At 38.9% G+C, this 26,797-nt stretch overlaps 1 protein-coding gene across 1 annotated transcript in view; it reads right to left on the bottom strand.

Annotated features, from left to right (window-relative positions):
* The window catches only part of DCHS2 (dachsous cadherin-related 2), a 122,674-nt gene that overhangs the window by 71,959 nt on the left and 23,918 nt on the right, over window positions 1-26,797 (bottom strand). The window contains exon 2 of the mRNA XM_074864938.1: window positions 3,280-3,471. Coding sequence (XP_074721039.1) covers window positions 3,280-3,471 — 192 coding nt within the window. The remainder of the gene's footprint in view (window positions 1-3,279; window positions 3,472-26,797) is intronic.

Below are 26,797 nucleotides of genomic sequence, written 5' to 3'. Positions count from 1 at the left end.
AAACCAAAAAAAAAAGTACTAATTTTGGAAACGTGTATACTTTTATTAGAATTCCTATTTTTCCACATTTTCTTTTTGCAAGTCTTGATTTCACAGTATGTCTGATCTAAATCTCTCCCAAATGCTTGTGGAGGTTCCCCAAGCAACATACCTTCATCCATTTATTTTTTTTTTTCTGGAGAGAAAAAAAAAAAATTACAATTTTAACATAAATTTAGAGACTCCCCAGATGCCTACTGAAACTGTTTCTGATCTGTCACAAGTGCATAAATACAGTTGTTGTGACTAAGGGTGCAGTTTGACCAGGGGGTGTTCAAGGCAGAGCTGGCATGTGAATCACAGGAGTGTTACTCACTGCTGGAACAGCTCTCAGTCTGACACATTTCAGACAGAGACCCAAGGAGAGGACTAGATGTAGTGAAAACACCTTCTGATAAACCTAGTTACATGATTTCTTTTCATATAAGAGCATTTAAAGGAGGAGTACCAAATATGTATGTGACGTAATTGACTTTGGGACCAAAACTGGTGCTGCCAACTGAAAAGGCTAATGCTAATATTCTGATCAGTCTTGTCCCCACTTAATCTGTGATAGTGCTCCCACAAGCTCTTATGGGATGTTTCTTTAACACCAGTTTAACAGAATCTGTTTTCCACTTGCCTCTCCATGGGCTCTTGTGTGCAATTTCAGTTCTCCCATTACACTTGCTACATAATGCATGAAAGACATGACTGACAAGCTTCAAAGCCATGTAATGGAGTAGGCATGAACAGGTGGAGGAAACTGATAGTTTTGCTGTAAGATAAACTGAGCACCACCTGAAAAATACTTTATTTTCCTTCTCATTTCTAATTAACTTTGTTATTTTTTTTCCTTTTCATCTCTGTCCCTGCCTTTGTCAACAGTGACCCTTCACCTCTTCTGTCTTTTCTGTACACACTTCTCCCCTGATCATAGCCTCTACTTTGCACCCCACACCTAATGTCATTAATCCATCAAAATCAGCAGTGTAATGCCAGGAGATAAAATATCCTACTATAATTCTGCGGTAAAGGTGGAAAGTGGCTCAACATAAGTCCAGGTATACTGAAAATCTCAAAAAGCTTATATTGAATTTAGATGCTTTAGTATTTAGGTGTCAGACGAAGTAGTTTTTAGAGATCAATGAGATCTGAAAAGTGCTGACTTCCAGTAAAAAGATCAAGTCCTGCCTGTCACGGGTAAGGCAATCCAAAATTTAACCCCTCTCCCCATTACTGAACTTCTGAAAACACAAGGTCCCTAAATGAAGATGAATGACAGGCAGAAAATTAAATACTCTATAGTTTCAATGTATTGACTGTTTAACTTTTGATGTAAGCAATAGAGCAATAATTTAACCAAAAAATGCATCAAGCTTTTTTCATGCAAACCTATTTTCTTTCACATTTTGAAAATAATCTTCTGGACCAGACCAGATTATCCCAGAAACTTGACAGAATTTCACTGCCATTGTCCAGCTCTCACATAGTCTTTATTAATAAGATTAATCTTGGCATTCCAGATACATGTATGTGTTCTTTAGATTTATACAGCTTCAAAACATGTGAATGAGAGGAAAAACGAAGTGGTGAAGTATAGCAGAAAACATATTTTCTGCTGTTACTGTGATACTGACTGCTTTCCTCTTCAAGGCTTGGCTATCTGTACTAAAGCGTATGCTACAAAATTTTGCCTAGAAAGGAATTTTGAAGACAGAAATCACAAATTCCAGAATGGTCACATAGAATTTCTTTTGCTGTAAAGATACAGGCACTGTCCTAACAAGAAGACTTATATTCTTAAATTATTAGATGTTCAAATGAGATACAGTCAGGAAACAAACATACAAACAAACAATAAAATATGTTCTTATATAATTGTTTCTCCTCAAAAGAAATCTATGGGGAAGAAAAGGCACACTGCTAAAGGCACTATTAATACAAGAGAATGCTTCTGTAGCCTCTGAAATAAACACTGAATAGTGATAGCTAAAGAAAAAAGCAGATGAATTGCCTAAGAATTATACATATATATCCAAATTCAACAGCATAGAAATACACTCAACTACTACATTCTCAAAATGCAACAATTAATACCAAGCATCAGCTGCAGCTATTTAAGTTCATCTACTCATGAATATGGAAATCAGTTCCCTAAATTTATTCAGTGTACTGTAACAAAAAGCACAGATATTTTAATGAAAAACACAGTATTTCTAGAAAAACTGCATTTTTAAAAATTTATATTAGATACATTTAGGACAGTATCTTAAATCCAAAGTTAATATTCAAAGTATGAAATAAAGACTGCATAGCCTGAAATAATTTAATTTCAACATTTTTCAGCTCAAATCGTGCTGCAAATGTGATCTGAATAACATTTGAAAAAGTGTCCTGGTGTTAAAATTAACATTTGAAGCCAATCAGTAACTTCCTTCTTCAGACTCTTCACAGCTCACTACTAAAGCTGAAGAAAGTTAAGGCAAGTACCAGCTGGTCTCATTCTAGACCTCTCATTGCAAATCGCTTTTGGATACTTTCTGAACAAAATGAACCCGGGAATTATTTTCTTCCAGTCTTTTTCAGGAGTCAAAATTTTGTTACATGGCACCGGGTAGACCAAGTGTCCACATGCAGACACGCACATCCATGTGTTCCCACCCCAATGAATGTCTCCTCACCCTCCTTGCCAAACAGAGATCTGAAATGGACTATTTCGCACACATACAACTACCCTGCCCTTGCTGTACCATGAATACCCACTTCCAAGCATCAGATCTTGTAAAGTGAGAAAACTTTCAGACATCTGCTGCAGGAAGGCTGTACCCAGCCACAGCAGCAGCACTGGCATCAGCTAGCTAGAAAGGACAAGAAATTTATCCAGGAAAATCACTGGCACCCACAGTAGCCACACAGCTCTACAACATTACTGTTTTATTACTGCTGCAGTCATCTTGAATGCAGAGAGCAGAGGTAACCTGGAGTCCACTGGTTCCAAGAGGAGGGACTAACACAGCCTAGAAATGGTTTTCAGCAACTTGTTTATGAGTAATTGGGGATTTCACAGCCTATTTTATCAATCTGGGTCAAAATTTATGGTTCATGAAGCATCACTTTCTGCCCTCTGTAGGGGTAAGAAATTTTATTCAAATTCATGCAATTTTTATATACTCATTACATTCTCATTTAAAAGTATACAGCACATCCAAATTTGCAAACACATTCACAAATCTGGCAGTATGGAAAGGTGAAACTTACCCCATCTGTAGCTTTTACTAGGAGATCATAAGTGGTTGGATCTCCTTCTCTGTCAATGTCTTGAGACACACAGATCTGACCAGTACGTGGATCAATCTGGAAGGCCTTGGATTTTTCATAATAATGAAATCCATCATAAAGAAAATACTCAATTTCACCAAACTGGTCAGCATCTGCATCTGTTGCCTTGACCTGCAGGGAAACCACAGAGATAAAAAATGAAGCCAGTGAAAGTATTACTCATTCATTCAAAAATCACGGACTCTGTTTAAAAGTTACCTGTTTGCATTGTAAAAGCACACGTGCATACACACAATAAATACAAACAGACTCTGCTACCCATGCTGTCTGTCTGCAGTTTGTAAAATAATGACTCTGCCACTGAAAGCATAACTATTGCAACAAGCATATAAGATCGATTAGACCTGTCTGCAACATTACTTGTTTATCTGTCAATAATTATCTCAATCAAGTGGACTTCCTGTGACTGGAAAAGCCATACACATTAAGCCATGTCAGTAGGCCATACCTTAAATTACTTTCCCTTCATGTTATTTTTACCAGTGGAGGTAGGTCTTATGAAAACCACACCACACATAGATCAGCAAAGTGCCACAGGACATTCTTACCTAATGTATTTTCTAAAAGACTCCCCAGAGCTTAATTTAGTTTTCATTTGAAAGACAGCTTGGTGGCACAGTGATCCATACAAGTTAAGGACTGGAGGGGGTTTTAATCTCCACTCCTCTCTCCAAGGAGCCAGAGCTCTACTAACACAGCTAAACATGACCATCGTACGCACGTGCAGCAGAAAGCAAGAGATGCACAGACTGCAGCAAGTCCCTGTGAGAGACAGTTACCTTGCCAGTGTTAGACTTGCATGTAGCTGTAACTGCTGAATGACAAACAAGCCTAGTATCTTTTCTTTTCAGCTGCATTAAGTACCTCTAAAAAGCAGCATGAATTCTGTTGTAAATCCCAAACAAGACATGAAAGCCTAGGGTGACTTTCAAGATGCTGAATCACCTTCCCTCAGCTGGGTTTTAAAGGACTCACAAGGCATTACACAAACAGTAGGCGGTCAATGCTCTTCAACTGAATGCATGATTAAGGCAGTGACTAGTCTAGAAAGTATAAAAACTCAGTAATTTAAAACCATCAGGTGATTTTAAATTTTAATACAGAACATACCTCTTATTATAACACTAATATTTTTCTTTTTACACACATTTTACCTTTTAAAATATTTTAATAAATATTTTAAATATTTAATAAATTATATTGCCTACCATAGCAATATGTTTTGCCAATACCACATACATGTGCCCTGTATGGGGAGAAAAGGTTGGGGCGGGGTGGGGGGTTTAACAGCTGCCCTCTCGTGGCCAGGAGGTAACTGGAAAGACAACACCGTGCTCTGTCCTCAGGGGCAGGGCAGGAGATGAGGAAACAGTGGTCACAAGCTGAAGCTGGAGAGGTACTGGCTGGACCTAAGGCAATATTTTCACTCCGAAGCTGATTCAACACTAGAAGAGGCTCCCTGCCCAGAGGGACTGAGTTCTCCATCCTTGGAGTTTTGAGACCCAAGTGGGCACAGCCCTCAGCAGCCAGGGCTGCCTCAGAGACCTCTCACCACCCCCTCCATCCCCAGCAGGGCCAAGGAGTAAACACTGCACAGCTGCGTTAGCACCGCAACACAACTGTGCTGCTTCGCCAGCCATCAGGAAGTCAAGTCAATAAGATGCTCAAGTGTGAAATTCTCTCCCCTTCAACCAGGGGTGGCTTGGGTAAATATGTATTTGATAAACAGAATAGTTTTGTACATTGCACCTTCAATTTTATTGCCCTAAGTTCTCTGATAACAAAAGGTTTTGTGCTGAGTTTGGGTATTCTCTGGCATGTTCCATTGTGAAAGCTTTCACTTAAATTTACAAACATCTGAGAAGAAAATAATTTATAAAAATATCTACACATTAAGAGAGCCAGTATTTTTAGTTCTCTAATTTGTCATTACTGGAGATACTTAAAGGACTTCTCCTCAGTTGGTTTCACTTTCTACTCATTCTTTGAAGATGATAAATCCTGTGGTTTTTCCATCAGTCTACCTGTGCAAGTACAATGACTGAAGACCTTAATGGAGGTTCAGAAATCTTACTATCGCAAAGCCCAAGAGTTAGAACTGGCAGGAGTTCACGAAGACCTGTGCCAGCCACTGCCTGCTCGTGACCGAGGTTGGTAAGGTGAGACCCACAGCCATCAGCCACAGACAGGGCAAAGGTGGAAGTCTGTACATGACTGCCTGTAAAGATAAATGTCTGGCACGGTTTTAGGCACAGTTTCAAAAAAGACCAAGCAAGACAGGCCAGGGACTATTCCTAGCAATAAGTTCAGATGAGGTCATCCTGGGTTTGGGTTGTAAATGAATTTAGCTGTATGGACACAATCTGTGCCAGGTCATTTGGCCTTAAGGGCCCCAGAACAGCCTTTGGCTGCTTCTCCTACTAGTACAAACATGGCCTCAAAGACCACTCAGTGCCTTCATCACACGCTCACTTCCTTGCCCACAGAGGAATTGTTTTGGCATTAAGATACTGAACTGGGACTGAAATAAAATGAAATGAACAAAAACATGGCTTGGGAAGGCTGAAAAGCATAGAAGTGGGGAAAGGGAAACCATGTAAAAAGTGCCAAGGCAAATTATAAAGCTAAAACTTACTCTAGACCAGTTACTTCCATCAGAATTTAAAAATACATGTGTTTTTCAATTATTTTTTCATTTGTTTTTTGTTTTTAAGCACCCTGTGGACTTCTCCAGTTCTGCATGGGATGCTTGAGATTTGCTGTATTTCAGAAGATGTATCACTGTGACTGTAATTGCACCACATACTCCAATGCATTTTTCCATGCCCCAAAACAGTTTCTCATAGCTCTGAAGGCCATTATACCAAAGTTTCTGGTGCTGCAAATAGAAAGTTCCTCCAGAGGAGCCCTGTGGTTGCAGAGCCCTTCATGCCCATTTCACACCCTTGCAGTTTGCATCCCACAGCTGCAGCACAGGGTGCAACATGTGGCCACTCCTGACCCCTCATTCTGGGTAAGTTAGCAAAACTCACACTCAACTTCAGCAGCACAAAGATCCCGCCCTAAAAATGCTTTACAGCTGTATATAAGTCAAGTCTACAGCACATGTATTTCACCAGCCTTGTACATTGTTATTTCTATCATAAAAAAATAATAAAACGTAAGTCTAGTGTGCTCTTGGTACTCTGCCACCCTGATGCTATGAAACAGTAATTCACTTGGGCCGTATAAGAAAAGTATTTATTTCTTGTGCCTGAAATCTAAACAGGTTCTGTCTTCTTGTGCCTGCACGCAGTTACATGTGTAAATGCTAACATTTATGTCTGCAATTGAGCATGAGTGATTAATCACGGGTGTGAAATTTGCGGGTATTGTTAGAAGTTTATCCCTTTATGTTCAGTGACTTGTTTCTTGTAAATTACGTAGTCCTCAAACTTTGAATAGTACATGTAAAGGCATAATGAATGACAAATTTAAATAAAAATGCTTCAGTTCAAAGCAATACAAATTTGAAGGTCTAATTGCAATAAACTTCAATTACTTTAATCATCTATCAGGCAGCAGAACTAAGTGGCATCAATTTTTGCATTTATAAAAATATAATCTTTCTCTCTGTTCAAGTCCCTCACATCCATTCAGTTTCCACCCACTTAACAGTCCTTTTTTTAAATCACTCACCATGGAACCTTTGATCCAAAGAGGGAAGAATCTGGAATTAAAAGTGAATGAAAAATTTACAGTAGCAGAGCTGAGGTTGAATGGCACTACACCTGAGGTCTGCGGAGTCATTAACTATTATCACAGAATTGTTTAGGTCGGAAAAGACCCTTAAGATCAAGTTGATGTAAGTTGATTCAGAAGGAGGAATCCAGTGAAAACATACTAACAAATTCAAGTTTTCTGATACAGTTAAGAGACTAAGTTATCACAGATTTTAGAAATTAAAGCACATGGTAGTGACTGTCCAAAACACGTTGAGTTATGATAGCATACTGCACTAGTACCAGTCCTATGGAGTATTACAGCAGTTAAGTGCCTGTGAATTACAGCAGTCCAAACAGAGGAAATGAAGGCAGCAGCAGGAATTTTCACAGTGGATTGATCAAGAGTATTGTATGTCAGCAATATCACAGAGGTGATAGAGCTGGAAGAATTTATATGCTTTGGAGATGTGGGAGGCAAGAGAGTACCAAATCTGTAACATCTCTTTTCTGACAGGCTGAATATGAGATTGGAATCTAGGAGAAAAGAAAGGGAGTAAAAGGAAGGGTTATGTTCACAGGGCCTTTCTCATTCTTTCACCAAATATGTTTTCAATACACTAAGTTGAAAACGCATGTTATTAAGGAGTGTAAACTTGGGAATAAGTAACTACAGGACAAAGTATTTCCCCAAGAAACATTTTTAAAAACCAACAATTCATGGCATGGATAGCTACTGGCTGGACTTCTCCCATCGGTCATGCTTTCTGCAGTCTAAGTTCTTTGTACACTGTCTAGACTGCAAATCCATCAGAGAAAAAAAAGTTTCTTCTGTCCTGTTGACACTACTAATAAAGTAATAAATGGTCAGAATGCAGACATCCTCTCAGGAGAAGGAAAAAGGGGGACCTAGAGAAATGTTACAGAGAACAACTAAAAAACCAATCCATCCATGAGGAGAATAAACAGTGGAAACTGGTGGACACCAAAGGGTGTAAGAAGATGCTGGCAATACACTTAAATAGGATGGAAAAGAAACATACTTTTCAGTGCTATGCTGAGGAAGGAGAGACTTCAGAGCTTACAGAAAGCAAATATTTGGCAGATCCTCAGCTGGTTCCATTCACTTCAGTGAAATGATGAGAACTCACAGCAATGCATAGTATGTCCCCATATTTTACGGGCATGAAACAGAGTTACCAATAAATGAATAGTAAACAAGATTATAGAGAATGATATCAGCTCCTAAAGCTCAGATTGTTTTAAACACTAAGCCATTCAAAGAGAATATTTTTTTTATTTCCACTGCTTCAAAATCCTCAAGCATATACATAACTATGTCACCCTATCATTTTAACAGATTAAAATAGAGTTCCTGACTATAGATTTAGCTTTACTTTCTTTCCTAGGCATTATTTCCTGTTTTATAACAACAGAATTTATTTTGAATAGCAGAACAAATATTTTATATTATATGCAAAATGGGAGAAATTACTTGTGCACACAAAACCACATCAGAAAATACAATCTTATTAACTGTGTGGATTAAAAACTCAGGAGCTATATAAAGTCCATTTCTAGGATTTAGAGTATGCAGCCTTAAAGCTGACTGCTTTGCAATGCTGAATTTCACATGTGGGTGACCAGAATTAATTTTATGGCTTTCAGATCGACAGAATAAAAGTAGACTACAATGGGAAAGAGCAGGGAGTTCGGCCAAATAACTCATGATAGTGGTCATCTCTGATAGCAATTAAATGAGACTGAAAAATATTAAATCAATTTTTCATGGCTTAAGAATTGCTCCCATAACATATTTTGTCAAGTTTACTCCATTTCATTTCAGCTAACCAAGATACAGCTTTCATAGCTCATAAAATCTGTTTGGGGGCCTCTTAATGTCAGAGCATAAGACAGATTTTTATTTTGTAAATAAAAACTGTTTTTAATTCTTTCAGTTGTACTGTTATTGTGAAAAGCAACTTAATTACCAGCAGTCAGTTTATAACAAATCGGAATGTAGGGTAAATAAAGGCATACTCCACAATATTCATCATCAAAATGTAAGACAGGTCAAAACAGATGGATTCAGACACAGCGAAACTACCAGGAAACTGAAAGGAAACAATTCAGTGGTAAGAGTTATGCTGTTGATGAATGGTGTAAGCATAGTCCTGTCCTGCAGACATCACCAACACAAAATCCAACATCCTTCCAGTTAAAGGATTGAAGGACAGCAGGCCTGTTCATGGTGGTATGGCAATGCCTGATGGCAGACTTTTACCAGATGAGCGCTGCAGTACCACATGCAAGCGACCAAATGCCACCAGAACAGCTGACCACAGCACTGTGAAAGTACCTGCTATGCCAGACCCTCAGGCCAGGTCCATGGCCACAAGGAAGGAGAGAAGCAGCCTGTGTTGGTGGCATGCTGTCAGTAAAATAAGATTGTAGAAATACTGGCAGTGAAACTACTGGTAGTAGATATTCTTCAAGAGTCATTTGGGTGTAAACATACCTGTGAGACTAGCACATGAGCTGCCAGAAACACACATCATCAGATGTCTTCAACTCAGTGTCCTCACTTATAACCATGGTTGGCAAGAAAACAGTATATAAAATACAAACCAATGATCTTTACCTCATAGCTGCCTGCAGCAGCGAGGACAATAATGCTGACACCAAACCTGAAGAGTTTTAATAAATATATTACTTCTCTGAACTTTGATCTGTCTGGCTCAACATGCATGATCACGGCCCATCTCCCTGGTATGGCAGGTTTAATGTATAGAAACAGGAACGAAGCTTCAGATCTACTTGCTGAAGTCCTACAGGCATGAGCCTTGACCTCAAGAACAGGAACTGTTTGCCTGAGGACTTAACAGCTTGTCTTTGAACAACAACTTGCACTGACAACAGAGAAAGCCCCACTCCTCATCCTCAAACTGGGCCCTATCTGGAAAGCCACAAACCAAAATAATATCTGGAATTTAAGATGAACATTCAGCTGGCATTGATGCTTACTTTGCCAACCACCACAGGTACCACATACTCCAAGAAACAAATAATAGCAAAATCCTTAGTACTCATCTTTGCTCTGATGCAAAGTATCTCCACTGTGCTAGTCAGGTCAATGGATTTGACTAATGTCAATCTTTCTGCACTTCATTCATTCCTTTACCACAGCTGAACAACTGACAGTAAGCATTGCATAGACATGACCTTACTAACCTCTCTTGCAACAGATGCCAATTCCCACAGTCACTCCACAGTTGTCAGTTTTCTAAAGGTGCTCATAACCATTTCATTCAGGTCCCATCAGAAACATTCATGAATTAAATCTCAACAAGCTTTAAAGTGAAAGTACAGAAGCCCAAACACAAGCAGAGAAAGAGGGTGGGCACCATCTGTGCTCCATAATGGCATGTGGAACATGCTATTCACTGTAACCTCAAGTCAGCATTACATTTCTTAATTATGGTAAGGTTTTCAGTTTTGGCCTTTCAAACAGTTACAAAATGGTTGAGCGAACGCAGTTCGTGCTTACCTGTTTTGGGGGTTTTTTTTGGTTTGTTTTTTGGGGTTTGGTTTTTTGGTTTTGTGGGTTTTTTTGCTTGTGGGGCCCCCCATGAGTTTTATAGAAATTCTCAATAAACTACAAGGTTTTAAAATGAGGTAAGACTTAAATCCATTTCACATATGAATCTCTCATAAAAGATCACACTGATTTTTATCTTTTTAATAACACATTTATTTTTTATAACATTCCATATCTTCCTCGAGACAAGTAAATGAAAGGAAACATATTTTACTTAATGAACGATTATGAGATTCTAGCTTTTTGCCTTCTCTGCTCTTCTATGTATGTAACTGATGACAATGAACAAACCTGCCAATGAAAATATTGATGTATCTTTGATTTACTGCTTTCAGTTAGTCTATGGAAAGCAAGAAAGATGAAAATCACTGGAGGAGAAAACAGCATAAATACATTACAGCATCATGCTTTCATGAAAACCAGACATCACCCAGAGAGCCAAGTCCAGATCCAGGAATAACTGGGTATTTCAGTTTGTATAGTAATCTGCAGTTCCTGCTTTGATGCTAGCCAGAGCCTGAATTCACTCCGATTTAACCCAAAAGTTCCTGACATGCCTTCAGTTTTCTTGCTACGCCTCCCACAAAATAGCACAAGCAGCTAAATCCCATTGATGCTAGCCAGGACCCAGAAGTGTGGGAGGCAGGTCCAATCTGGAAGGCATGCCCTTATCACTCTTAACACACCAAAAGGATGCAAACCATTACAAAATACAGTCGTTGATATCTGAATCCATAGCGAGCAGCAGTGTTGCTAATGCCTACTTACCACATGGTAGAGTAGTAGTTATAAAATGTGTTTTGGGAGCAGGAAGCTTAGGATCCAGTCTGCTAAAAGGCCCATCTACTCAGTCAGTTTGGTCTACACTGCCTTCCTTCTTATTGTGCAAATATAACCAAGTAGAACATAATTTATTTTTACTGTCTATGTAAACTGGAAGAACAGAAATGAAAACAGAACATATTTCTGAGGAAGGAAAACTAATTTTCATAGGAACTAGCAAACATTTACAGGACTAAAGCCGTATTAATCATCAAAGTCAAGACCCCTACTTTTCAGTAAAAGCAACTCTATCTATTCATTAATGCTGCTCACATACTCTGCTATAATTTTAGATTTTATAACATGATAAAACCTTGCTATGCACTGTTAAGAGTTTAAGTACAAATCCATTTTTATTCATTAACTTTAGTAAGCTACAGATCTCCAAGTCTGAGTACCTCTGCCAAGCAACAGCAGAGCAGAAAAATTTCCCTATTCTGTGTTGATTGCACAAAGCAAGGAGTCATGGGTTTAATAATCTAGAATATCTGACCCAAATAAAGAAATATTTTGTAAGAACATGTTATTTTAATGATCTTGCACTGGAGCATGTCTCAACTTTTGGTGGCAGGATTAATTTTAAAATTACATTTAATAAGATGGTTTAGAAAGCACAACTCAAGGTACTGGCTATCTTGTTGCTTAGGTCATTTTTCCCATTAGAACACCTACTATGAACGATAAATCGATAATATGACTTTTATTGGCAGCATGTATTATTACATTAATTAAAATTCATTAGAAGACGCAATTTTTTTGCTTAGATCAACATAATTACTGTACTTATAAAGCTGTAATGTGATATACTATCTAACTCAGCCTAAATGATCAAAATACATATCCTGAATGCAGAGTAGGTGTGTGACCTTAAAACATCATCAACAAGTCAACAAGTTAAGTGCAATGGATTTGTTTAATTTACCTACTCTCATCCACACACCCTTGAAAAAGTTATTTTTATTACATCCATTAAAAATCAGGCTTTGTAACGACTGTAGGCAATGGTCCTAATGTAGGTCTGATAACAGCAATATCATTATCATCATCCTAGTTTGTCTTGTTTTGTTTTGATCAGCATGGTGCGGTTCAACAGCACCACTTCAAGACAGGCTTTACAGGACACATCAGCATAGGTAAGCAAAGGTTTCCATCACTTTGCACCTCTAACACTCTGAATCTGAATGCTCATTCAAACAGTCTGCCAAATATTAACAAATATGAAATGCCTGCTAGTGTTCAGGCACTGCTTGTTTACACGGAGCCTGACTATCCTCCCATACCCTCCAGCAGTTAGGATGACAGAAAAGATGAACTTGAATTGCCCCACAAGGAGTATGTGAGAGGGAAAAAAAGATTAAAAAAAAAAAAACCAAACATGAATGTTCTGGAGTTTGATAACAGTGGTCAATCAGTAACATTTCTGTTTCCAGCTCCTTGCTCTGCAAGGTGATGATTCTCGATGTTGTTGAAGGAATCTGATGCTAGTTAGAATCACAGGAGATTCTGGGGTTGGCTTTTTTGGTTTGTAGGTTTTTGGTTTGGGGGGGTTTTTTGTTTTGTTTGTTTGATTTTTGTTTTGGGTTTTTTTTGGGGGGGTGTAGATTTTTGTGGGGTTTGGGGTTTTTTTGTCTTGTTTTTTTGGTGTTTTGGTGGGTTTTTTTGTTTTTCTTCTTAAGGTGTTTGTGTGTTCACGGAAGTCACAGAATTTTGCAAATTCCAGAGAATGATCTGCAGGTTGTGGCACCTGAATCTGTTCAGAAAGCTGGCTCCTACTGCCCTGTCCCCTTATGAATATCTGTTCGTGTGTTTATGTGCACAACCACACTATTAACAACATCTTCTAATCATCACTGAGCACCTTAGCTTGGGTCTCAGAAAAGTAGCCTGCACTACTGTCAGTTATTCCCTGTAAAAGTGCCTAAGCATTGAAAAGAATAAACTCTTTCCTAAGGAAAGCATATATTTTGTGTAACTGGAGTCTTATAAATCATAGCCAATTTATATTTGGAAGTAAGCAGATGAGGGCTCTCTTAGTTCATTTCTGCTTGTATGGAAAATTTAAAACATGGCCAAACTCACAGCTTGAATAATGTATTCATAGCACTTGGAAAAAATATTTTCTTATTTCGTTCACTTTAGACAAAAAATTAGCAAGGGATCTATATATCTCCTAATGATTGGTGCAGAAATGAAGCCTGACACAAAGTATAGAGACATTTCTCCTCTCCTTCCTTCTAAATCAATTTTTCATATACACACAAATTTTGTTTCCCAACTCTCCAACACTGAATGTCTATGCTTCTAGCTATTTTTGCTCTATGCAAGTCTCATACTCACACAATTTCGAGGCTATCAGACTACAATGAACAACAACAAGCAATCATCAGAAAGATCAAAAGGCACAGAACATGCAAAATCTTAACCTCAATTGCATAACACTAAGCAAAATCTAGGATACCGTCTAACAAAAAGAAGCCTTTAGTACTTTATTTGGTCCCCCCAAGCACACAGTAAATGTGTATAACTAAACCAGCAATTTCTTCAATTTAAGTTAGCTATATATTTTACAAATATGATTCAGATGGCCCAGCTTTGAATATATAGAGGTGGCAGAGCCACTCCCAAGAAGTTGAAGGACATCTACCTATGACCCATGATGTTTAAGCAATGATATGCAGGAGTACCACAAAGTCACCACCACTCTAAAGTTAACACAGCCTGTTCTAAAGACAGAGCTTTTAAACACTCTCAGTATTTTACCATAAATTACTTCCTGCTCCCAAACTACAAATCCTAATTAGTATTATGATAATTGCACTTACCATGCATACAACAAAAACACTGTTCAGTGAAGGGCTAGTAAAATTTAACTGATACGCATTATCATGCCAACTAAGCCATACATATCAATGAAAATAATTGTGTGCACACACCCTTTCACAAGATACAGATCTTTAAATCAACACAGTAACATCTAGGACATTAACTACACCACCTCAGAATTATGGGGCCAGAAGTACCTCTATCCCCTTTGCAGACCAGGCTAGAGGTCTGAGTAAAACCACGAGGTGCACCAGCCTTCCTTCTTTCTCCTACGACCTGTCTCTGCTCATACAGCCTCCATGCACAACCCCAATTACATGACGGCCAAGAGACCAGCATGTTACATGCATGCAAGTCAGGATACACAGTCAGATGGTGCATTACATGCATGTTTCACTTGACAACATGATGGATGAACCTTCATCAGATGGAAACCCAGGAGCAGACCGTCCTGCTGGGCTATAGGCATTGCACACCTGAGAAGTGCAAAGTTACAAAAGTTTCCAGGTCAGAACAGTCCAGAGCCACCTAACAGGGTCAAAGCAAAGAGAAAGGGGAGAGAATAATCAGTATTACAGCCACAAGCCTGCAGCACAAGTGAATCCCAGCCCATTACTACTAATACATTACAAACTCCATTTACTTTATTCATCAATACCTTTTGCTGCATGAGTTGAGAGCTTTTAAACAGCACGATCTAATACCTGATGAACCTTAAGCCTTTGCAAAATACACCACATAACACAAGGAACATTGTATGTGGGAGTAGCTCAAGTACATCTACGAGCACAGAATGTGGCTAAGTTTTATAGTATAACATCTAAGGAAATCACACTGTGTACTAGCAGCAAATTTCGATTAGTAAAAGCAACAGATAGATTAAGTTCCAGGAAGGAAATTAGAAGGGCTGACAAGGTATAAATTGGCCACGTCAGCAATACAGACAGAAGCATCCTTTTTTTTTTTTTCTTTCTGATAAGGAATTCTCCCACAAATAGGACACTGGAGTCCTACACTGTTCCTATACTTTTTGCACAGCAGTAGTCAGAGCTGTTTTGAAGTGGGAGATGATGAAAACCAGATGGCTAGGTCCATTTGCTCAGCTCCAGAATTCTATGAAGTCTTTTGCTTTCTCTTAGGAAAAGGAAATACTCTGTTCTGGGGACTGGTTCTGAACATTTTGGATGTTCAGTGATCAAAACAGTTAACTGGAATGAATTTCAGCTTCAGCGATCAGAAGACCAAGATGGTGCTGGCAAGTAGAGGCATTCATCAGTATCTGCTTTGCAGAAACAAAAATTAAAAACATCACAACTCCAAAAAGAAGTTTATGTCCAACTTGGTGCATGCAGAATTTGTACATCCATATGTTTAGGGAGGACTGAGGCCTCCCTGAATATTCAGACAGTATGTCTCTAATACTAAATCACTTTATCACATGTGCTACTTTTAGACGATCCATTCCCTATTTCCTCATTACATTTTTCTCAAACTAATGGATCAGACCATTTGTAGTATGGTATTTAAACTATAAACAGACCAGATATTCTTATTAAGCCAAAAGGATCCCTGCAGTTTTGTCACATGTATGTGCTAAATTTGTAGCTCTTCAATTTTCATTTTTGTGTAATGTTCCTCCATTTTCTGGAGAAACCAAAAAGACAGAATAGGGAACTGCTGAATAATGAGCTTCTGCTCTCAACTGCTTCCATCTCTCATGCATACATTTGGTACCTGTTCATGATGCTAGTTAATCTCAGCTGCCTTTATTGGAGCTTTTCATCATCTGGCAAAAAAACTAGCTTGTTTTTCCCACCCTCTGCCATGTCATTTCATCCCTAGCCCGGGTCTCATCCTTTCCTGTACCTCTGCAGAGAGTGGCAGCTTCCCATCACCAGCAGCTACACAGCACACACATAGCAACAGTCTTTTCACTTAACTTTTTAAACAAACAGTTTCTTAAAGAGAGCTGGCTCCTGTTAAACTACACAAATGGGAATCACAGCAGCTAAAATTTCACAACAGAGCTATTATATTTCAGCCACACAAGAGACACTGGAGAGCATACTGTAGAGAGATGGGAATATCTGGGATACAGTGTGTGCTCTTTTCACTTTGCACCACTGGTTTCCAATTTGCTTGTAAATACACCAGCATATTTTATTCTCAAGATCTTGTTCCACTGCACAGAATCGAAGCTTGTTTCCTAGTTTGTCCTAACACAGTATAACCCCCTTTTTTTCCTTCCTTCTTTCCCAAGTGGAACTGTAGCTTTTGAAGGAACGTTGTAAAGATATAAAACTTCCAGACTGGAGCAGAACAACTGAGTCTTTAGTCCAGACCTCATTCCTGGACAATGGCCAGTGCCAGAGCCTGAAGAGCAAGAACCCAGTGTCAATAAAACTACTCTCTTCCCTCTCTTTTCCTCCACCATGAAGGATTCAACATAAAAATAAATAGTTAAATAGGCTAATAACCAAAGGTCAGAGTTTTATTATTTCCCAAACTTTTCTGAATGAACTGTTTTTACTTGTGTTACATGCATAAATGTCTAAGCTTTCTCCAAAGTTGTTAAACTATTCACCAAGACAAAGCATGGCTACAAATTTTCTATTCAGGAAGAAATTTATCTCATAATTTTTTAATTTATGCCTTTTCAATTTAATGGAATTCAATTTGCTGTTAGACAAGGAGTGAAAAGTTCATAGTATCTACTCTGAACTATTAATTATTTCATAATTCCTCTACTCTGTCCCTTTGTTCATTTTCTGGCCAAAATACACATTTCTCAAATGGGAACATTTGACATAAGTCACAGCTTGCAGTGAGAAGCTGGGCTAACAGATCTGCAGGCTCCCATCATTCAGCACTAAAAAAATCCCATCCCTTTGACTGAGTATGAAGCTGGCATTGGTCAGCACTGTAGAAGAGGGAAACCTCAGCCTCTGACAGTGTCCTAGAAAATGGTGGAGCAATGCCAGTAAAGATCTTTCTCCACTGATGATGATCTACTAATCCTTGATGTCCATCCATGCTTCTGCCCATGGGAATTGCAGTAAGGTGTCTTGAGCCTGTGGGAACACTGGTATTGACTAATAACTAATCATTGCTAATGATCACTTACTCATGAAAGGTGAAAAGGCATGAGGTGATCTCTTAAAAGGAGAGATCCCAGACAATGTGCCAGAATCTTTCACCAAGAAGTAAGATGGAGCTGGTTGATCTACCTTGTTCAGATCTTTATCATCATGGGAGCTGGCATCAACAGACACCACTGTGACATGCCTCCACAACAACTTCTGACATTTAGATTCACTTCACCATTAAGTATGGAACTCACTTAACTGGCAGATGTTTCAGATTTGGAAATACACCTTTTACTATAATGCTAGAAGCATTCAGTGTGCAGATTTAAAGGCAGGATGCAATAATGGTGAATAGAACAGGACTGAAATCAACTGATAGAAAGGCTAAAGAGTATGAATTGACATAAGGGAATAATGGAAGAACACATGTGGCCTAAAGCAAGCATGGCACCTGTGCAGCTCAAATTAACTCCACCAGAGAAGTGATGGGAGAGGGGGGAGGCACGCAGTTGGAGGAAGCTCAGTGTCTTAACTGTAAAAGTTAAAATTAAAAATTAGCATTTTCAAAAAGTCAGTTCCAAGGGGAAAAAACCCACCATAAATATACATGTGTGCTACCATCAAAGAACTAGACTTTTCAGAAAGAGGTGAAAACTAAGAATGAAAAGAGAGGAGAGCAACCTTAACAAGAAAAAAAGCCGGAAAATAACATTGTGAAACGTGATTCTTCTTATAAGGTGTTAGAAAAGACACTTCAGAGATTTATGAAAGAATTAATTACACAGAGAGTGATAGGGTTTGGTGGGAAAGCACCTGCTCTACCACAAAGTAAGTGTAGTCCATCTGGCTCACCAGCCCTACACATGCAAACTTAGAGAATTAGAGAAGCCTGCACACTTTAGCAGTCAACTGCTGCATTTTGCAGACACAGTTTTTTGTGACAGGAAACAGAAACATGATCTCCACATAACCACCGTGCTCTGTGCTCCATTAAGATTCACAACTCTGTCATTTGAGCTGCTTTCACATCTGTAACCTAATGCTCCAGCAGCCTAGCCTGAACATACATCTGGTAATGTCAAGCACATTGCATGCACCAGGAGCACAGGTGGGATGATATAAAATGAGTGTTTTGAAGTGAATGCAGAATGAATTGGAGGTACATCTAGAAATAATTGAACACAGTGACCATGTCAGTAGCAGCTGAAGCTCGTGAACAGCGAGCTGTCTTTAATAATTCTTGGTAAAGCTACTTTACCATTAACACACACTCATAAATAGCCTACATGGAAAAAAGAAACTGCTCCTTCTTGACAGCAGCAGAGTTAAACAAGATTGCCACACAGCAGGGGATGCTTGCCAAGTACTTGATTATAATAATTATCCACTAGGCTGTGCAGTATGCTCAAAAAGATTTGTAAACAAGGTAAACCTTCCCCGCCAAGGAAGGTTTAGACTAGATATTAGGAAGCATTTCTTTACAGAACGGGTTGTTAGGCGTTGGAATGGGCTGCCCAGGGAGGTGGTGGAGTCCCCATCCCTGGAGGTGTTTAAGAGTCAGGTCGACATAGTGCTTAGGGATCTGGTGTAGTTGGGAACTGTCAGTGTTAGGTTAATGGTTGGACTGGATGATCTTCAAGGTCTTTTCCAACCTAGATGATTCCGTGATTCTGTAAACAGATTTAAATAAAAAAATAATTTAAAAAAAAATCATAGAACGGTTTGGGTTGGAAGGGACCTTAAAGATCATCTAGTTCCAACCCCCCTGCCATGGGCAGGGACACCTTCCACTACACCAGGTTGCTCAAAGCCCCGTCCAGCCTGGCCTTGAACACTTCCAGAGAGGTAGCATCCACAAATTCTCTGGGCAACCTGTTCCAGTGTCTCACCACCATCACAGTAAAGAATTTCTTCCTTATATCTAATCTAAATCTACCCTCTCTCAGTTTAAAACCATAGCCCCTCATCCTACCCCTACACTCCCTGGTAGAGAGTCCCTCCCCATCTTCCCTGCAGGCCCCCTTTAAGTACTGGAAGGCCGCTATAAGGTCTCCCCGGAGCCTTCTCTTCTCCAGGCTGAACAACCCCAACTCTCTCAGCCGCACCTCACAGGGGAGGTGCTCCAGCTCCCTGATCATCTTCACAGCCTCCTCTGGACCCACTCGAGCAGGTCCATGTCCTTCTTATGTTGGGGGCCCCAGATCTGGACACAGCACTGCAGGTGGGGTCTCACAAGAGCAGAGTAGAGGGGGAGAATCACCTCCCTTGACCTGCTGGCCACACTCCTCTTGGTGCAGCCCAGGATGTGGTTGGCTTTCTGGGCTGCAAGTGTATATTGCTGGCTCATAGTCATTTTTCCATCTGCTTTGTGTTCTCACTGAGGGACAAAACTTTCTTTGAAGTTACAATGCATTCTCCATCTGCCAGAGAGGCAGTCTCCAAAGGCACTATAAGACTGAACAGTAAGATTTACATTTATTTTCTCTCACTAGTGACAATTTTAAATGGTTTCTCTGTGTCTGAAAACTGTCCATAGAAACTGTAGTATTCTTTACTCACAAAAGATGGCCATTATCAGGAGAAAATATCAGGCAAATAAATGCACTGCTTCATACATGCACTGCTTCATACATGCACTGCTTCATACTTTGTAATATAAAATCCAAACTGACAAATTTGCCTAGTCGTTGTGTTAGGAACACACAATTACAGCTAATGGAAGTTGACTGTATCATCTCCTGCAAACTATTTAAGCAGTCTCCAGCAAAGCCAAAGGAGACAGATTCATTAGTTAAACATAACTAATCCTTAAGACACCCTTCACATTATCTCCTGGTTCTTCTGTCACTTGTCCAATGCCAACATCATAGTCTCATTTCCTGCAGCATTCTCCTTTTCACCCACTCCTCCTCTGCAGGGTTTGGTTTACTTCGTGGTTAGCCGCACCAGTTAAAGAGTAAAGGTTTGTAACACTGGCTGCACAGCTCTCAGTGACAACACTAGTGCTCTGTACACACACAGTCATTCATGAACCACGTGTCAATTTTAAATCTGCTGGAGCACCATATGTTATAGCAGTTAGAATAGATGACAATACAGGTGAGTGCTGAGAGCCAGTTCATCTGTTCTGTAACTGAATTTACCTTTCTTCTACTTAGAAATAATGATGAGAATGCTCAGTTGTCTCATCCTAAGAGTAACAGTGGGACTTTTTGGTCACCAATGGTTCCCACCCCTCCTGTGTCATAGCAGGATCACGGCACACATGTCATACTATACTTGGCCTGAAAAGACATGACTAAAGAGTAGCTAAAATAATGTTTCCTTTTATTTTCAGAATAAAATCTAGAATGAGAATAAAACTACAGAATGCAATAAAAATGAGGGTTTTTTTTCTCCAAGTCATTTTCTAGCCTCTTATTATATAAAGCTATTCTATATGGCAGTTCAAAAAGCTGGAACAGCAAATTGATCCTCTACTAAATCCTGTGGTATTTTACCTCCTTTAATGTAAAAAAGTACTTCAATTCCACAAAGTTCCATAGGCATCTTCTATAAGTACTGCTTAAGAAGCTCAGAAATACATCAAAATCAGGATCTGCTTACTCATACTTTGCAGGACAGACCAAGACTTGAATTATGATGATTAGTGATAATGAATACAAGCTATGGGAATATTAACCCATGGACTGAGCACTATGAAACACGATGTTGTGCAATTTCATTACAAAAGCAGAAAAGGAGTGAAGGGAAAACTCAGCACAAAACTCTGAGAAAATGAGATGATCAGAGAAATCCAGATCTTCAGCCTTCAGAGAAAGCAACAGATACACATCATGGGTACCAAGTGGTACAGTCCTTTGTACTAAAGCTGCTCTCAATACTAATACCATACTGGCAACAGCATGAGGCTTTTCACAGCCCACAACGCAAACGCCTTTCTTTTCTGATCCCATAAAGATCTACTTCCACCAAATTAGAATAATTCACCCATTCATAAAAAAATAACATCAATTTCCAAGATAATTTCAGAGCCAAAAAAAGACACTTTCTGAAGTCATTATGGTTCTTCCATCTCAACCTACTAGCAGGAAGAAAGAAAAAAAAAAAAACACCCAGAAAAAAAGGACTCTCCGGTTCAAGAGAAAAAGAAAGTTTAGTAACCTAAACTAATTACACTAGAAAGACAACTTTAAAGCAAAAGAATAAATTGAACAAGTCAGAAGGGCAAATTCCATTCAAATTTTGCTGGTGTGTGAAGAACCAAAACAACTGAAGGGAAGAAAACAAGCTTTCATGTAAAGACACTGACACCAGCATTATGCATTGCTCTTTCTTGCCACAGCTTTTCCAGGGAGATGTGCAGCTCCACAGACACAGCAAACTCAAAATCCCAAGAGCAAATTCAAGTTAATATTTGTTTCGTAAACATATGGCCACATACCAATACCTTTTAAAGTACATAATATATACAAGGCAGCAAAGAAAGGATAGGCTGAAACCAAAGAAAGGACAGAAAAAAATGTAGAAACTCTCAGAAGAAAAATAACAACACTTTAAAGCCATGAGAGAAGACAGGAAAGAAATACAATTAAAGGTTTTTTTCACCCAATTCTAAGAAAGGGCAGGAAAGAAGTTACAAAATTCCATTATAAAAATTAATATAAAATTATACTACAATGATAAAAACATGATAGATTCTGTGCTGAAGATAAAAACCATGGTAACATTGCTGTGAATTCCTACTGTTCTGCAGCATGAGGAATTCAGGATTTTAATCACACTATCACAGTAGAACACAAAGGCATTTGCAAAATGTATGTCAAAATCCATTTCCCAGCATAGGCAGTATTCTCTATTACAGCATGAAATCCTGAGGGACTGATTTGAACTGACCATGACTGCACTCCAACACATTTTGAAACTAACGCCACTGTTACCACCTGTGGGTTCCAGGCAAAAGAGAAGTCCTTTATGCAGGCCAGCATGCAGAAAAAGGTCTCTTTCTCAGAATGATCCTCCTCCCTGCAAGTGTCTCCTTTCTCTCCTGACGTCTAATCTATAACACGATGAAAAATAACTAGTAGTTGCTCTAGCTTCCCTCCAGTCTCAATGACTTCTTTAATTACAGGAGAATCACATCTTCAGTGTTTCAAAGTTCTTAAACTACAATTTTTCACAAATAAACACTCTTACACAATTTCTTTTTTATTATGGAATTAATAAAAATATGTTTAATACAAAATTCAAAGCAAACTGTGCCATGATATATTTACCCTCCTGTATAATCTTTCCCCTTGCAAAAAGTTTCACTATTTTTTAATATGCTGGCAACAGACTGGGAATTTTCAGAAGAATGATCATTAGCTTTATAATGTCACCACCTTGGCATTTAAAGGAAAAGGAATGCAGACTCTGTGTCTTTATCAAGGCTCATTTCACACCTAGTATAGAAAGTAACATCACTCCATGGCAATATCAGTGATAAAACGTGAGCAAAGTCATGCTGGCATGTATTCATCTGATACCTGTGCCCAAATCAATCACATTGAGATAACTTTCTCAAAGACAATGAAAATAAATTACTACAGAGCATTGACAATGTTTTGCAAAATAAATAAAGGGATAAAGACAAATTATAGGAAGCCTGGAACGATCAGATGTTTTGAACTACAATTTCATGAGAGCCCTCTGCTTCCTGACAGCTGCGGGCAGGCCTGACTGCTGCTATGGATGATAATACTACAAAGAGCCCTGCCCACAGCTCAGGCTACCAACGCCCAAATATTGAATGCAATAGGTAAACCCCCCCCCACATTTCAGGAATTAAGATGTAGGATTCATGCATTACGTGTAAAAACTCCCCTTCTAAAACTCAATTCCATGGTTATTTAGTTCTGCACTTCCAGCAATAAAAGCGAACAAGGTGTGTCAATACTGAGTGAGATAATTTCATGATTGAAGTGAGAAATGTCTCTTGCTGCAAAATACAGTGGTTCAAAGACTCTTCAGGCAAGTAAAATTAACACAGAACTCAACAGAAGAATCAAATCCTTAATTAATCATATTCATCATATATAATCATGCTCATCATATAAGCATGTCTGTCAGATCAATCTCACCTTGAAAACAAACTCATTAATTCAACTCAACTCATTAATTAAAGAATTACATGACAGCAAGTGACACAACTCAAAAGATCAAGTGTAGAAAAGCACAGTCTTTAGCAAACAAATCCTGTGATGTGTTTGCAGCATGTCTGTCTCCTTCACTTTACATGCAGCTCCTCTGCGTTCTGTGATGAATTAACACTACTGACAATAACTCCAAAGGTCATCTGACTTCATCCATGGGCATACCGGGCATTAATAGACACTTTGGTAATCTTTAAAAGCCTCTCATCTTCACATGTGTTACCAATAGCAGTTAGGAAAGTAAGCTGTTTCTGCTGGTTTGCAGATAACAAGCATCTGCAGTTTTGAACTCTAAAGCAGTGGAAATCAGGAAAACCTGCACTGAGATACTGCTTGCTTAGTGCCAAGAAAAAGTTCTGTGGTGAAACAGCATTTTTCTACAGCACTTCAAAGTACGAATAGTACTAAATCCTCTCTGTTGCATGCAAATACAGCTCATCATGTGGATGTCATCTCTGTACGAAGCTGTAGCAGCTGTCTCACATTAACACGCTTAAACACATAAATACAGTTACAATATAGATGTAGAGTTACAAATGTTGAATTAATTTTGAGCTAGTATATAGTTGATATAAGTCCTTTTTTTTCAGTGAGCATCAGAATCCCATAAATCTCAGCTACTGTTGAGGTCTCAGTCCTTATTTTCTTTGGCTGGGTAATATCTAAACAGATCTATTTTCCTTCTTTTTTGGGCTTTAATCACCCAGTAAAGTAACTATTATTATTTTGTCTATTGGGTTAACCTGTCCACAATTACATACTACTTTTATCAAATTTGAAAGGTCACACAGCAGTCATTTTGCGTGTGACCAGATAATGTCATGTGAACAACTGCATTTGGACCTTTTAATGTAAACAAGTGTAATGAGACTTTATGAATTTTGTGGGAAACTCTCAGATATTTCCTTAACATACATTTGGTTCCCATAAAAGCCCCAAACTAACAGCAATGGCAAAATGAAAACCTTTCTTTCCTCTGACCGGACAAGTTCCTGCTGATGTGTATCAGCACCAACCACAAAGAAACACACTTTTAGTACAGAGGTTTCACTATCTGTACACTTGCAGACTTTTCTTTTGCTTGGCTGCCAAAAGCAGCCGCTTCTTTCACAGTGGTTTCTGTGACAAAGACAAATGAAGCAGCAGTTAGCAGCCCAAGACATTCAGTCCCATTCCTGAAGACCGAGGACTAAAGAGTAAGATTCATTAGTAACATGCTACAGAGCGGTTCCTAACAATCTGTGTTTTTAGTATAAGGACAAATTTAAATTCTTCCTTGTTTTTCAGTTATGTCATATTCCCTTTTAAAACTCTTTTTAGAAGGGTCTCCTTTGAAGCACACCATATTTGGCTTTCCATTTATTCAACTCTTCTATTTACTTACCATCTGTAATATAATCTCCCAATTCCTGAGGAAGCCAAATAAGAGACTTGACAAGAATTGCCTCCAAGTCTACACAGGAACCACCAAGAAGCGGGATTCCTCCCGGCTGGGGATGTTACTGCCATAAACACCTCACATGGGTTACAGGGCTTGCACTGAGCTGGTTTCAGAAAAATCATAAAATGTCCCTGCTCTTCCTCTCCACAAAACCACTGGGGGAAAATTAAATATAATGGCTTATGTAGTGCTAACATCCCTCTTTGCTATCAAATAAGAACACTATTTCCTAGGTATCCAAGACGTAAGATTCGCACATGGATACTAGACAGCTGGCTAAACCCTAGCAATCCTAAAATGGAGCTGATGAAAAAGAGTAATTAAAAAAACCCTACCACCTTTCAAGTATCACCCATATCAAAAGTAACCTCCCTACAGAAGCTTAGTCTATCTGTTTTCATATTCATCTGAATTTATCATTCTTCCCAAACACTCAGAAGGCCAGAGCAGCTCAGAGGGTCCTGTTCCCGCCACAGCTAGACTTAATCACAGTGATCACAAGTTTTTTGACCTTTAGGTCTCACAACTTCAACTGCAACGGAGCAGATAGCTGAACACACCATGGCTTCAAATCCTGGAAAGGCTCCAAATCCTGGAATGGCTCCAACCAGTTTGAAAGGCAGCAAGGCAGTTGCTCAGCAGCCACAGTCACTCAGCACATTTCCTCTCAGTTTGTTCTCCTTTGACTAACTCTCCTTTAAATAACAGGTCAAATTCTAGGCTCCCATCCTTATCTTTTGACCTCTTCATTGGAAGTGGCTCACCTAGGGGAGAAACTGCTTTTCTAAAGTGACAGAACCATCAGTTTAAAGTTACATGTTCAAATGCTTTTTTCCATGATGGACACAAAAAATTTGGAGTTCATTTCCAGAAGGCATAAGGACAACAACAAACCTTAGCTTTATCAAAACAGAAGGCAAGACCCATTTCCTTAAACTACTATTCTGATAGTAACAGCTAAAAGAAAATCCCCATCCCCCTCCAAGTAAGCAGTATTTGGTCAGCACCAACAAAAGAAAGGAGAAGGAAACGTATCTGTGTTCCCTTTGGCAAACAAGTACCATGGCCAAAGGCACCGCTAGTTTCTGAAAGACAGATGTGCAAGTCCTTCCCTTGAACAAAATTAAATTAGTTCTAGATGATTACAGAACTTCCCTTCTTCTCAAAGCAATGAACACTGAAGTAGCCATTCAGCAGGAAGGATCTACAGCTGTGGCTCAGTCAGGTCCCACACTGTAGGGATGAAGGCTCCCAGAAGCACTGGCAGATTCTGGAGAGTCTGAGGGACACTCAAGAGATAACACAGGTACATAAACAAGGAGAGGGAAAAGAAACAGAATCACTGACGGAGAATTAGAGCCAAAGACAGAATTGTTATTTGGGGCCTAAAGAAAAGATGTTGCTGACATCCATTCCAGGAAGGTGGAGGAGAATAGTGAGGAGGTGGACAATTCTCACATTTTCAACACTATGTATCCTACTCTGTCTACCTATGAAATTCATGTATTCTTACTGACAGACATAAAAAATCACTTCATTTTCAAAACCACACTGAATATGATTGATGAGATCTTAAAGCTTGTTAAGATATTACTTCACTACACAGAAGGTCAGAAGTGCATCTTTTCACTATGGCCATTTCAACAAGCTAAGCATTCATGTACTAGTAAATGAAAATCTCACAAGGATGTATTATGAAAACAGTATTTTTATAGTATCGCTATTCAACATGCTTAAGAAAAATAGAGACTTTTTTTCTTACATTAACAAAA

This window comes from Strix uralensis, chromosome 4 (genome assembly GCF_047716275.1).
Source record: "Strix uralensis isolate ZFMK-TIS-50842 chromosome 4, bStrUra1, whole genome shotgun sequence".
In the NCBI taxonomy this organism is placed as follows: domain Eukaryota; kingdom Metazoa; phylum Chordata; class Aves; order Strigiformes; family Strigidae; genus Strix; species Strix uralensis.
The sequence above is the reverse complement of the archived record's forward strand: the minus strand, read 5'-3'. Positions and strand labels throughout refer to the sequence as shown.